A 14,045-nucleotide genomic window follows, 5' to 3' on the forward strand; every position below is an offset into this window, starting at 1 on the left:
GGGAACCTCAGTTGCCTTTCAAGTTTAAATAAAGGTTTGAAATTAAATTAAATGTAGGGCGGGCCGTGCACAACGAACGATGAAAATAACGGCTCCCATCAAGTATGATCCGCTCCCCTTCGTTTGTACCAAAAAGACGTTGAAAAGAATCGGATCGTTTGTGAACGTCACATCACTGGTGCTCACACTGGTCAGGGGTTGGAGCATTCCTGCACATTTTCCATTTCAGATCATTTTTCTTCTCGCCAGAAATGTTCTTCTTTTAGGTGCGGCTGGGTATCGTAGAGGTCTTAAGCACTCACCTAGCACCGCAGAGATTCTACGTTCGAATCGAGCTGTCAGCGGTACCGGCTTGGTCAGTCATCCCTACGAACACAATTGGCAGTGTTCGCAGGTGGGACGCCGGTGGGGGAAATAGCGTAAACCTCTGCACGTGTTACGTTCTCCCAGTGAAACTGCTCGCTGTCAGGTGAAAAGAAGTGGCTGGCGACTCCACATGTATCGGAGGAGGCATGTGATAGTCTACCTCCCCAGACCAACAGTAGGGCAGCATGTGGTAGTTTACACCCTCCCCAGACCGACAGTAGTTGGGGGGTGGCAAAAGAATTATCTGTGATTACATTTTCAGTTTGTGGGATTGTTCTTCCGAACAATCACTGTATGTCAAGTGACAGCGGCTTCTGCAACTATACGAAACATCCAGTCACATTCGTGTCTGGACAGGAAAACCCCTCCCCCCCCCCCACCCCCCCCCCCCCCCCCCCCCCACCCGTACTTTCCAAATGTTCTGTTAATGTCTAATCAATGGTACATTCATTAGCGTCATTTACACTCTGCACTGGAGTCCTCGTGGTCCAATAACAGCGGTTCACACTCGACGTGGTCAACTGAATGCAAGTCTACGTCTGCAGCTTTGACTGACTGAACGAGTGAAGTCTGCAGACGAGGTGAGCGGAGGGTAAATCCTATTACAATTTAATCAAGTAGTGGGCCTTCGTGGAAGTGGACACTGGAGAGGAGCTGCGATTGAGCCCGTTGACAGGGGCCAGAAGCTCAATCACTCAAGTGATTTAACTATTTAATTGCACTGAGGAACGCACAGCGGACCGCGCATTATTGGTCAGACAATCGCATTTAAAAGAGATCCGGTGGGGGAGGGGGGTCTCTAAAGAGTTAAGAGACCTGAGGGCGGCTGATTGAATCTCGAGTTGAGTGACACTGTCAGACAATGAGGTTCAGTTCTGCTAGTGTATCACTGCTGTTGGAAACTGCCTTTCCTAAATAATGGAGAGCATTTCAATGTATTCACATCTTAAACTTAAAGTCTCGACTCAGAGAAGTGAACATTCAGAGCGATGAGAATTACTGCACGACTATTCCTCTGGGCACATTCTCTCTTGTCTTTTTTACTCTCTCGCTCTCTTTGACTGTCACTCATCATTCTCACTGTCTCTCTCTCTCTCATGAGGATGAGAATTCCCTTCCAAGAGCGGTAAAGCAGAATGAAATTTCTCTCTCTCTCTCATGGGGATGAGAATTCCCTCCCAAGAGCAGTAAAGCAGAATGAAATGTCTCTCTCTCTCTCTCATGATGAGAATTCCCTTCCAAGAGCGGTAAAAGCTAAATGAAATGTCTCTCTCTCTCTCTCTCTCTCTCTCTCTCTCTCTCTCTCTCTCTCTCTCTCTCTCTCTCTCAACTAACCTCCCCCAATCCACCAATGCAAGTCTGCCAAATCAGCGGCTCTGCAATCTTCGGGTGGTTTCTGAATGTAATCTGCTAAATTCCTAGACAAATATAATCCTACTCCAGCCACACTGAAGGGAACAAGGCGAATAGACCAAATCCTGCAATTACTGACACCGTCAAACGCAGCCTGGCGGGTCAGTCACACCTACCCTGACAGGGAGGGAACACAGACTGACCTCAGGCTGTACACCATGATCTCCTCACAGAAGATCAGCCTCATGTCTGGCAACGACAAGAAGCGGCGCATTGTGCTTTGTAACGTCATTATACTCAGCACTGTATATAATCCTTCTTTTTACATATATATACTGTATCTATATCTGTACATATCCCTTACCTACTCTGAGCAGCATGTACAATAGTGCTGTATTCAGAAATAAGCATTTCATATAAAGTATTCCGTATTTTGTTGCAACATATAATAAACAAACTTGAACCGTATATATATACATTTATATTTACTGCATATATATATATATATATATATATATATATATATATATTATGTCTGAATATACCTGCATTTAATCCTTCTATACCTGTACATATACACATGAATATAACCCATACAACTCTGCATGATAACATGTACAATAATACTGTATATATATCATATATATATATTTATTCTTACCGTATATATATAATAATATATATATATATATATATATATATATATATATATATATATATATATATATATATATATATATATATATATATATATATATATATATATATCCACATACATACCTGTCCTTTTTACATATCTGTAGATACTATATCTATATCTTATAGATACCCTTACATATCCCTTACCTATTCTTACTACACTGCTGGCCAGTATACTACCATAGTGTCTTTATACCTGTATCACTGTACATATTAATACTACAACTCTGTACATACATCTGATTATCACTATTACTCAGTAGTAGGGGTGGGCGATATGACGATATTAAATAAATAGCGGGTACAGTTCATTAACGATACACTTTTTAAACGTATCGTGCACATCATCATGTTTTCCACAAACCCTAAAAATGATTCTTATTTTCTCACAGTAGTGTGTGTGTATATTTTTGGCTAAAGTGGATAGAAAACAGTACTGTGCAAAAGTCTTTGGCACCCAATAGTTTTTATATAAATTGTCTTGGATGTTAATCATTTTTTGTATGTATTAGTGCGTCAGTAGACTACTCTTAGATTTTTAGAAACTTTAAATTAAATTTGTTTTTTTAGCATCTTCATGGTTTAATGCAGACAGAACAGGGTAAATCTGCATTTCACTATGATGCCCCTCTAGCTCATGGAATGAACTCCAACAGTCCTAAAAGCTTGAGATTCTCCACTCTCCAACCTTTGTCGATCAAGTTGTACATGTTTTAATTGATTTGTTTGCTTGCTTTGTATGCTTTATATGCATTTTATGCAGTGTGATTTTACACTCATATAGGCGCATATTATAGGAGTATAGTTGCAGGGGACATGATCACATGCCCCCCCCCCCCCCCTCAAAAAAGACATTTCCACCATAAATTGGTGCATACAGGTACACCAGAATGCAGGATACAAAGTGTTTGATGCTCAAACGTTCCTGGGGGAGGACCACCAGAACCCCCCCCCATGTTGAAACCAATTTTAGCCCTTGACTCTACGTGACTCTAAATGAGGGGAAACCTCAGTTGCCTTTCGAGTCTAAATAAAGGTTTGCAATATGAGTGTATATTATTAACGCAGCCCTCTCTCTCTCTTACCTCCAAAGAGGTGAGGCGAGAGGTGTGCTGGTAGCGATCCTATCAACAGCCGGGGACCTCCGTGTCCTCCAGCCGACCTGTCCGCCGCCTCCTCCGGGGTGCTGCTGCCGGACTCCTGCGAGCTGTAGGCTCCAGCGCCGCTGTTGGGGATGTTGATTCCGGACTGGGGTCTAGTAGTAGTCCCCGACCCCCCGGAGCCGGCACCGCTGCTGCCCCCCACGGATCTCGCCCTGCTGGGTCCGATCATCATGTGGTGTTGATGATGACTCTGTGCGCTCGGTGACGCGGTGGCCGCGGACCCGCCGTACGCCTGGTACCGCATCGCCATGGCCGCGGTCTGACTCCTGCCGCTGCCGCTCCCGGTGCCGCCGCCGGTCGATGTGTTCGAGGGCAGGTCCGAGCCGGAGTAGGCTCTGGTCCGTCCGTTGGCCGCGGCGGGACTGCTCTGCTTCGCGCCCATGTCTGGGTCGCCGCCCGGTGCCAATTAAACGACACTTTTCACAGATGTACTTTTTAATTATTAATATTAAAGGGCTCCGGCGGCGGCGTCGGTGTGCCAGGTTTGCGCAAGTAGCGAGGACTACTCTAAGAAAAACAAAAAAAAACTAAAGTGACCATTTCTCGTATTTATAAGATCCAATCGAGATCCAATCGAGCTGATGAAAAATGGCACGTGAAGCAAAAGTGTCAGCCGTTGGAAACGCGCGCGACGACACGCCGTCCTTGTTGATGTGTCAAACAAAAACAAAAACAAATGAAGAATGACACTTCGGGTAAAACTTTAACAAAAGCGTTCATATCATGTCACGACCATATTCCACGAGTAATAGTTCTCGCCATAATGCAGTTATTGAATCTTTCCTCGTCCCAACAGTTGCTTGTTTGGAGTTAACATGCCGTTTTTTCTTATTAACGTCCCCTCCGCCATACCTCCCTCTTCTTTACGATGAGAAAGTGAAGAGCAAACCGCCGCCCCCCACGCGCCTCCTCGTCGGCCCGACCGCAGGAGCAACTGTTCTGATGGAGGAAGTGATGGAAGAGGAGGTGCAGCTCGAGCCACAGACACGATAACAGCGGAGCGGCTGTGAACCTAGCCTAGTGAGCGCGAGGCGCCCCCCCCCCCCCTGTGTGTGTGCGTGTGTGTGAGTGTGTATATGTGTGTGTGTGTGTGTGTGCGTGCGTGCGTGTGTGTGCGTCAGGTGACGTCAACACCAGCAGAGGACAAGCCCCGCGCGACAAATAATAACCAGAAGGGCACGAGATGCCTACTACTCCCGCGCCCTAGCGGGCGAAGCCTGCACGTGCTGCTGCCACTGACCAAAGCTTACAACATGTACCGTATTGATCCGAATAGAAGACGACCGTTAATTATTTGTTTATAACATAAGGTAGATTTACATTTGACATTTAGTCATTTAGCCGACGCTTTTATCCAAAGTTCTGTACGATGGCTTCTGTTACAGTGGGTGGCAATATTGTCACAAGGAAAGATGAAATTACATACCATATGTGTAGGAGCCAAAGCTATATATTTAGGTTATTGTATTATAATTTATGAATGTTTATATGTTTATTTTTATAACCTTACATTGAAACGGCATTAGGATAATTGATTGGATTTAGATAAGTCATTGAACCGCCTTATTTGTCATAATAGAACATTCTAGAACATTTGTGATGTCACACCGGTTCCTGACAGGCAGCGAGCGAGCGAACTGGAGACGAAATCGCGCGTAACACTGTCCTGATATGAGGCAGCGCGTGTCCGAGTGGCATCTATACTTTCCGTAGCCGCATTTCTGCAGGACGCTCTCTGATTGGCCGACGACAGTTTCTACACTGGTTAGGCTTAGGCAGTAGGCACTCTTTCGAAGTAGATTAAGGTTAGAGTTTGTCTTAGAGCGTGACGGCAAGTTCTTTTGACGGTTAAGCTTAGGCACTCTTTCGAAGTTGGTTAAGGTTAGAGTTTGTCTTAGAGCATGGCAATAGAACGCCAGGTAGTTTGCAGGCTGTTCGACGCGGAAATGGGCAAAGACACAGCTCGTCACGCGATTGGGCAAACATGTCAGTGGCCAATCAGAGAGCGTCAGTCAGTGGCCAATCAGAGAGCGTCCTGCAGAAATGCGGCAACGGAAAGTATAGACGCGTCTGTGTGTGTGTTACCTGGAAGCACAGGGGCAAAGCAGCCTGCGATTCTTGACCAATAAAAAGTGTTTAGGGGCGGGACTCGGCCGCATAATCGGGAGACACAGCGAGCGAATATTTGAGGGGGGAACGACATCGCCGCTCAGTTCGCTGTCGCTCGCGGCAGGTCAGGATAGTCTCATTGAAACGAATACATTTTAATCACTTTTTCGCTTGCGTCGCTCTATGTCAGGAAGGGGTGTCACAGTATGATGACATAATCAAACATTCTAGAACATTTGTGATGATGTCATAACCAAACATTCTAGAACATTTGTGATGTCACAGTATGATGTCATAACCAAACATTCTAGATAGAACATTTGTGTATCTATATATATTCAACAATTCTCTCAGAAGAGGTCAGTGTGCATCTTGAAACAGTGCTGAGCAGTACTGAACGCGTGTATGCCTTCGACGACGGAACTGTATTTCCGCGTTCGAGTTTTGCGCTCTGATTGGGCAGGTCATGTGACATGTGCGCCAATCGTGGGACAGCAAGTTCTGCGCCTATTTCCGGGTCTAACAGCCTGCAAACTACCTGGCGTTCTATCGCCATGTTCTAAGACAAACTCTAACATTAACCAACTTCGAAAGAGTGCCTAAGCTTAACCGTCGGAATCAGGGCAGGCGTTCTATCGCCATGCTCTAAGACAAACTCTAACCTTAACCAACTTCGAACGAGTGCCTAAGCCTAACCAGTGTAGAAACTTGCGGTCCCACGATTGGGCGTACATGTCACATGACCAGAAATTACCTGGCCAATCAGAGATGCGGAAATGCAGTTCTGTTGTAGAAGGCATTCAGGCGTACTGAACAGATAGACTACTAAACAACATAATAGATTGAAGCCTGCATTTCTAGACCCGGGTGCCTTGCCTACCGTTTTGCTGTGGAAATAGCCGGCAAGTTGATTTACGGCTTTCAGGTGTGGAGGAATTTTGTCATGTGTCGAGTCGGCGGTGATTTTGGAGACTAGGAAAATACAGTTTTCTTACCTTGTTGTAGTAGTGACGTGAATATTTAGGAAAATAGCTTTAGGATCACTTCTGTAAAGAAAGACTTCGCTGTGGAAGAGAAATAAACCATTTGGATATCTTTGTTTTACAATGAACGTACTCACTTGTAAGCAACTTTAACCAGTAGAGTGGAACGTCGGCCCTCATATAGCCGACGCTTTTATCCAAAGTTCTGTACGACAGCTGTTACAGTGGGTGGCAATATTGTCACAAGGAAAGATGAAATTACATACCATGGGTTCCATCCTAGTCGAGGCAAATCTTTCCTGTGACAAAATGGCAACCAATGTAATCAAGAAAGTCAACCAACGGACAAGATTCTTGTACCGGATCTCCTCTGGTAAACAAGAATACCCTGAAGCAGTGGTGCAGTGGTGGTCCCATGCGGTACCACGTCATCCCACCACTTTTCTGAGCTGAAGACTCTGGCAGGAGCACTCATTCAAGGGCACTACGACTATGCTTGCACCTCATGGTACCAAAGCACCTCAAAGGCACTAAAAACAAGATTACAAACATCACAAAGCAAACTGGTCAGACTACTGCTTGACCTTACTCCTAAAACCCACCTCACCCCTGCCCATTTTTACAACCTAGGATGGCTTAGAGTAGACGACAGAGTACAGCAACTTGCAATGGGCCTGGTCTACAAGATACATGCACCTCAAGACAAGAGCTCAATAAGATCCAGCTCACTCAGAACAGAGCGGCCGTCTGGCCCTGAACTGCTCAATGAGAAACAGTGTGGAGGGGATGCATACCAAACTGTTGTGGTTGAAGGTGGAAGACAGACTGGATTGCAGCCTGATCTTGTTCATGAGGAATATATATATCTCAAGAGAACCTATCTGTTTGTATTCACAGCTAACATGTACACATGATCGACATAAGTATAATACTAGGCATGCCTGTAGGGAAACGTTCACACTGCTACTACCAAAAACCAATGCAGCAAAGAAAACTGTGTTATATAGAGCCATGACATATTGGAATAAACTGCCAGTACATCTTACTCAGATAACCACTAAGATAAGTTTTAAAAATAATTTGAAAAGAGCATTGAGAGAAAAAGAAATTAGTTTACATTAAAGAAAAACACAGATACTGTAGTTTACACTGTAAAGATATGACTGTCTGAGAGTTTAATCCCTTTTATTGTATTTTCTGTGATCTGATACTCTTGTTTGTGTACTGTAATGCTATTTGGAAATATTTTTATATTTTTATATGTAGGAATATTGGAATATATTTTTAAATGTATGCTACTATAATGTTATGTATGTACTGTTTTTGTTGTGTGTGGACCCCAGGAAGACTAGTTGTTGCTGCGGTGATGACTAATGGGGATCCGTAATAAAGATAAAGGTACCCATGTACATGTCGAAATACTTCCCAACGGTCAGTGAATACCACAAGCACAACACCAGAGGGAGCTCCACAAATCATGTTCAACCCAGATTCGGCTCAAACAAGGGACTAAACACGTTTCGCAATTATGCCACATCAATGTGGAACGCCCTACCCATAGCCGTAAATCCCTACCCACCTTCAAAACCGCTCTCAAAGAGCACCATACAGGAGGCTGCAATTCGAAACTGGCCCCTGTAAATGTCCAACCCCCCCTCCCCCCCCCCCCCCCCCCACCCAACCCCCTCCAATGTACAGTTTCTTCCCCCTCAAATTTATATACTCTCTTTTAGAAACTCTGTCTCTTAAACAGTACTGTATATTTATTTGTATATCTTGTATGTCATAAATGTCTGGATGTAGCAGTACTGTCTATCTGTATGTCATAAATGTTACGATGAATTGAAAATGGGGGACCCTGATGTAAACAAAACAAAAGTCTTCTCTGGTCTGCATCACAAAATGTGTGTATTGAGCCGTACTGTATTGTACCCATTCTTGATTGATTGATTGATTGAAAACTTTATTAACAGATTGCAGAATGGGTACAATACAGTACGGCTCAATACACACAATTGTTAAGGGGATGCAGACCAGAGAAAGACTTTCATCTTGTTTACATCAGGGTCCCCCATTTTCAATTTATAATGACATTAATGACATACAGATAGACAGTACTGCTACATCCAGACATTGGTTTTGATAGTCTATCAGTGAGCTGGATGCAATCCTACCTTGAGGGGAGGGAACAGATGGTGGAGGTAAACGGTACCCTATCCCCCCCCCCTCACAGTGAGCTGTGGTGTTCCACAAGGAAGCATACTAGGACCGCTACTGTTCCTAATTTATGCAAATGACATGTCGTCAGCTTGTGACTGCAACTTGTTCCTGTTTGCGGACGACTCAGCCCTGCTGGTCTCTGACAAGAACAAGTTACAGGTTGAAAAAACCCTCAGCTCGGAACTAGGCAGAATCTGCATATGGCTCGCTGATAACAAACTATCATTACACATGGGCAAAACAGAGTCCATTCTCTTCGGTTCAAATAACAAACTCAGCAAGACCGACGGCTTCTCAGTTACAGTGGGTGACAATATTGTCACAAGGAAAGATGAAATTACCTACCTGGGTTCCATCCTAGATGCTAATCTCTCCTGTGACAAAATGGCATCCAATGTAATAAAAAAAGTCAACCAACGAACTCGATTCTTGTACCGGATCTCCTCTCTGGTAAACAAGAATACCCTGAAGACTCTGGCAGGAGCACTCATTCAGGGGTACTACGACTATGCTTGCACCTCATGGTACCAAAGCACCTCAAAGGCGCTAAAAACAAAATTACAAACATCTCAAAACAAACTGGTCAGACTACTGCTTGACCTTACTCCTAGAACCCACCTCACCCCTGCCCACTTTGACAACCTAGGATGGCTTAGAGTAGACGACAGAGTACAGCAACTTGCAATGGGCCTGGTCTACAAGATACACTACACGACCAAGGTACCCATGTACATGTCAAAATACTTCCCAAAGGTCAGTGAATACCACGATCACAACACCAGAGGGAGCTCCACAAATCATGTTAAACCCAGATTCGGCTCAAATAAGGGACTAAACACGTTTCGCAATTATGCCACATCAATGTGGAACGCCCTACCCAAAGCTGTAAAGGAATGTGGATCACTACCCACTTTCAAAACCTCTCTCAAGGGACACCTACGGGAGACTGCAATTCAACACTGGCCCCTGTAAATATCCTAACCCAACCCCCCCCCCAATGTACAGTCATTTACCTAGTATGGTTTTGTCAATAGTCCAATGTACAATTTTGTTTGTTTGTACAGTGTCTCCCCCCCCCCCCCCTCAATGTACAGTTTTGCTTGTTTATACAGTGTGCCCCCCCCCCCAACCACCTCCAATGTAAATTACCCAGTATGGTTGTCAATATCCCAGTGTACCCAACCCCCCCCACCCAACCTCCTCCAATGTACAGTTTCTACGTCAAATGTATATACTCCCTTTTCCTGACTCCTTCTGTATCACAAACAGTACTGTATTTGCAAATCTGGTATGTCATAAATGTATAGATGTAGCAGTACTGACTATCTGTATGTCATGTATGTCATATATGTCCTGATGAATTGAAAATGGGGGACCCTGATGTAAACAAGACGAAAGTCTTTCTCTGGTCTGCATCCCCTTAACAATTGTGTGTATTGAGCTGTACTGTATTGTACCCATTCTGCAATCTGTTAATAAAGTTTTCAATCAATCAATCAATCAATCATACGCAACATACAGATATATATCATGACATTTCTGACATACATGACATACAGGTATACAGTACTGTTACATTTGTTACATACAAGATATGCAAATATACAGTACTGCTCGGCATTCAATACCATAGTCCCCTCCATACTCATAGCCAAGCTCAGGGACCTGGGCCCTGTTTCTCGTACCTGGTTCAACTAAGTCGATCAAGATGTCATTATCCAGATTCAGTTAACCCGATGTTTGAAGCCGGGATTTTCCTGTTCCTCGAAGGTGGATTCAGTCTCGTTAACTCGATTCAGACTTGAGACCCAGGCTAAGTGCGCGCGGCCGCTTCAGGTGAAAAGCCAGCACGTATCGATGGCAGAGATCCTGATTCTCTAACGGCATTGATTGATTAATTGATTTAAAACTTTATTGACAGATTGCAATACGGCTCAATCGCCTCGCCGACAAGTTAAATGCGTTATCTATAGGCTAATTCTAAGTCCCTCATTACCTCAATCAATCAGATTATATTTCTTTAAACTTGCCTGCTGGATTGAATAATCAAATGAGATCTTGCTAGCGAAAATAATTAGTTAAACTGTTATACAGAATTACGATACGGCTCTCTTACCCATTGATTGATGTATAGTCGATCTTTAACTTATCTCCACTGTGGTCTAACGGGTTGTTCTTTTGACTTTCACGCAGACGACCGGGGTTCGAAACCCTAGTCTTTTCCTTCTTTTTGCAATATAGGAATAATTCAATTTGGTGCACGTTGAGAGCTATATAAAGAATGACATCCTCAATGCATGTAGATTTATAATATTTTAACTTAAAACCAGGCTACTTTGGCGTATAATCATTAATATTATATTCAAAAAAATTATATTAGAAACACGGGGTTTCGAACACCGGTCGCTGGGTTGGCAGGCTTGAGCACTACCGCTGCGCCACTGTGCCAGATGGGATAAATTCATTGTTTATACATTAATGAACGAGAGACCCGTGTTTAGAATATTCTTTATTTTGAATGAAGTTTTATTTCTTTATCCTCATTCATTAATGTGACGTCAACGGCTCATTCAATTTCTCAAATCCGTCAAACAGCGCATCTCATCAGACATCTTAATCCCAGTTACAATTAAAATAACCACGTCATAATGTGTACATCGCACCGAGCGAGCGCCACGGTATATATAACGTGCATTATTTAGGACAAAGTGAATTTAGTATCAGCATTTTGGGTCTATTTTACATTTCAAAAGCCCCCTCTGGAAGAATGGAGCACAAAAACGTAATTCAGAATGGTATAATGCAGATCGTAGACTGTGGGAATAATTTCAGGAAACGGGCTGTCACTTTTTTGCGGGGGCGTGGCGATGGTTCAGGCTAACTTGAACTTAAACTCTGCTTTCGACCAGGCTCAAACTTTTGGATCTGTTGTCATGGTGATTTGGAAAATCCAGGTACGGGGAATCGGAAAGTCCGGCTTAAGCCAGATTTACCCGAAAGTTATCCGGCTAACTCAGTTATCCAGGTACGGGGAACGGGGCCCTGGGCTTGAACTATGACCTCTGCCAGTGGGTCTTGGACTTCCTGACGGGCAGACCCCAGGTGGTGAGAGCAGGCAACTGCACCTCCTCATCCATCACCCTCAACATAGGGGCCCCCCAGGGCTGTGTTCTGAGTCCCCTCCTCTACTCCCTGTACACACACGACTCTGTGGCTCAGCGGAGTAGCAACACAATCATCAAATTTGCTGACGACACAGTGGTGGTGGGCCTGATCTCTGCCAACGACGAGAGGGCCTACCTGGAAGAGGTCAAGGTCCTGGCGGGATGGTGCCAGGAAAACAGCCTCTCCCTGAACGTCAGCAAAACAAAGGAGATGATTGTAGACTTCAGGAGGTCGGGGGTCAAGGACTACAGCCCCCTCAGCATCGACGGGGCACCGGTTGAGAGAGTCAACAGCTTTAAGTACCTCGGAGCCTACATATCCGAGGACTTGACATGGACCACACACATTGACAGTGTTGTGAAGAAGGCACGACAACGCCTCTACTTCCTCAGGCGCCTAAGGAAGTTCCAAGTCAGTCAGAAGATCCTTAAGAACTTCTACTCATGTACAATAGAGAGCATCCTGACTGGCAACATCACCTCCTGGTTTGGGAATAGCACTGCACAAGACCGAAGCAGACTACAAAGAGTGACACGTTCAGCCGAACGCACAATTGGAGGGGGGCTCCCCACCCTCCAGAACATTTACAACAAGCGGTGCAGGGGCAAGGCTAAGAGAATAATTAAAGACTCCAGTCACCCGAACAACTGCCTCTTTGAACTGCTGCGGTCAGGCAAGCGATACCGGAGTCTCAAGGCGAGCACAGAAAGACTCAGAAGAAGCTTCTATCCCCAGGCCATCAGGCTGCTAAACGAACAATGAACACTACACAACAACAACCATCAAACGCACATAGCACACACATCCACACGCACACACTCACTTTAAACAAACACACTGTAGCACCCACTCCACACACTTTATAGCACACACTCACTTTAAACAAACACACTGTAGCACCCACTCCACACACTTTATAGCACACACTCACTTTAAACAAACACACTGTAGCACCCACTCCCCACACTTTATATTTATTGATGAAGGATTGCACTACAACTCGTACACCTTACTGTAAATTGTACCTAAATTGTACCTCATCCCATTTCTGCTTTGCACTATATAGTATTGTACATTAGTACACTGCATAGTATTGTATATTATATGGTAACTCAGTTACGTCTATTCTGCATCGAACATTGTACATATGTCTATACTGAACACTGTGACCTCATTTTCTACTTCTAATTTACATGCTATACTATGTTATTTGATACTATCTTGTCTAGCACAGTCTCTGGAGCGTAACAGTAAGAAGCATTTTGTATGAAAGTATTCTGTACTTCTGTATGACAACTATTAAAGAAACTTGAAACTTGAAACTGTTAAACAGAGATCCTAACAGAAAATATATACATACGAGGGGGAGGAAACTGTACATTAGGAGCGGGTGGGAGGGGGGGTTTGGACATTTATGGGGGCCATACAGATATATATCATGACATTTATGACAATACATGACATACAGGTATACAGTACTGTTACATTTGTGACATACAAGATATGCAAATATACAGTACTGTTAAACAGAGATCCTAACATAATATATACATACGAGGGGGAGAAAACTGTACAGTGGGAGGGGGGGTTTGGACATTTACGGGGGCCAGTTTCGAATTGCAGCCTCCCGTAGGTGCTCTTTGAGAGCGGTTTTGAAGGTGGATAGGGATTCAAATTTTTTTACGGCTGTGGGTAGGGCGTTCTGCAATCTGTTAATACAGTTTTCAATCAATCAATCAATCAACAAGTCAGCAGGAAGGGTACAGCTCAGGCAGCTAAGGGTAACATTGTTCGTCAAACAGTGTGGAACTCAAGTTTCAAGTTTCTTTAATAGTTGTCATACAGAAGTACAGAATACTTTTATACAAAATGCTTCTTACTGTTACGCTCCAGAGACTGTGCTAGACAAGATAAGTATGAAATAAAATAGTATAGCATGTAAAATAGAAGTAAAAATAGAGGTCACAGTGTTCAGTATAGACATATG

At 44.0% G+C, this 14,045-nt stretch overlaps 1 protein-coding gene across 1 annotated transcript in view; it reads right to left on the reverse strand.

The window, feature by feature from the left end:
* znrf2b (zinc and ring finger 2b) overlaps nucleotides 1-3,963 on the reverse strand; it is a gene marked incomplete at its 5' end in the record, with an annotated part of 254,151 nt that extends 250,188 nt beyond the window's left edge. Inside the window, one exon of the mRNA XM_084335733.1 lies at nucleotides 3,504-3,963. Coding sequence (XP_084191859.1) covers nucleotides 3,504-3,963 — 460 coding nt within the window. The remainder of the gene's footprint in view (nucleotides 1-3,503) is intronic.
* Between the last annotated feature and the right edge of the window lie 10,082 nt (nucleotides 3,964-14,045).

The sequence above is a fragment of the Notolepis coatsorum genome, assembly GCF_963971535.1.
Source record: "Notolepis coatsorum genome assembly, chromosome: 19".
Taxonomy (NCBI): domain Eukaryota; kingdom Metazoa; phylum Chordata; class Actinopteri; order Aulopiformes; family Paralepididae; genus Notolepis; species Notolepis coatsorum.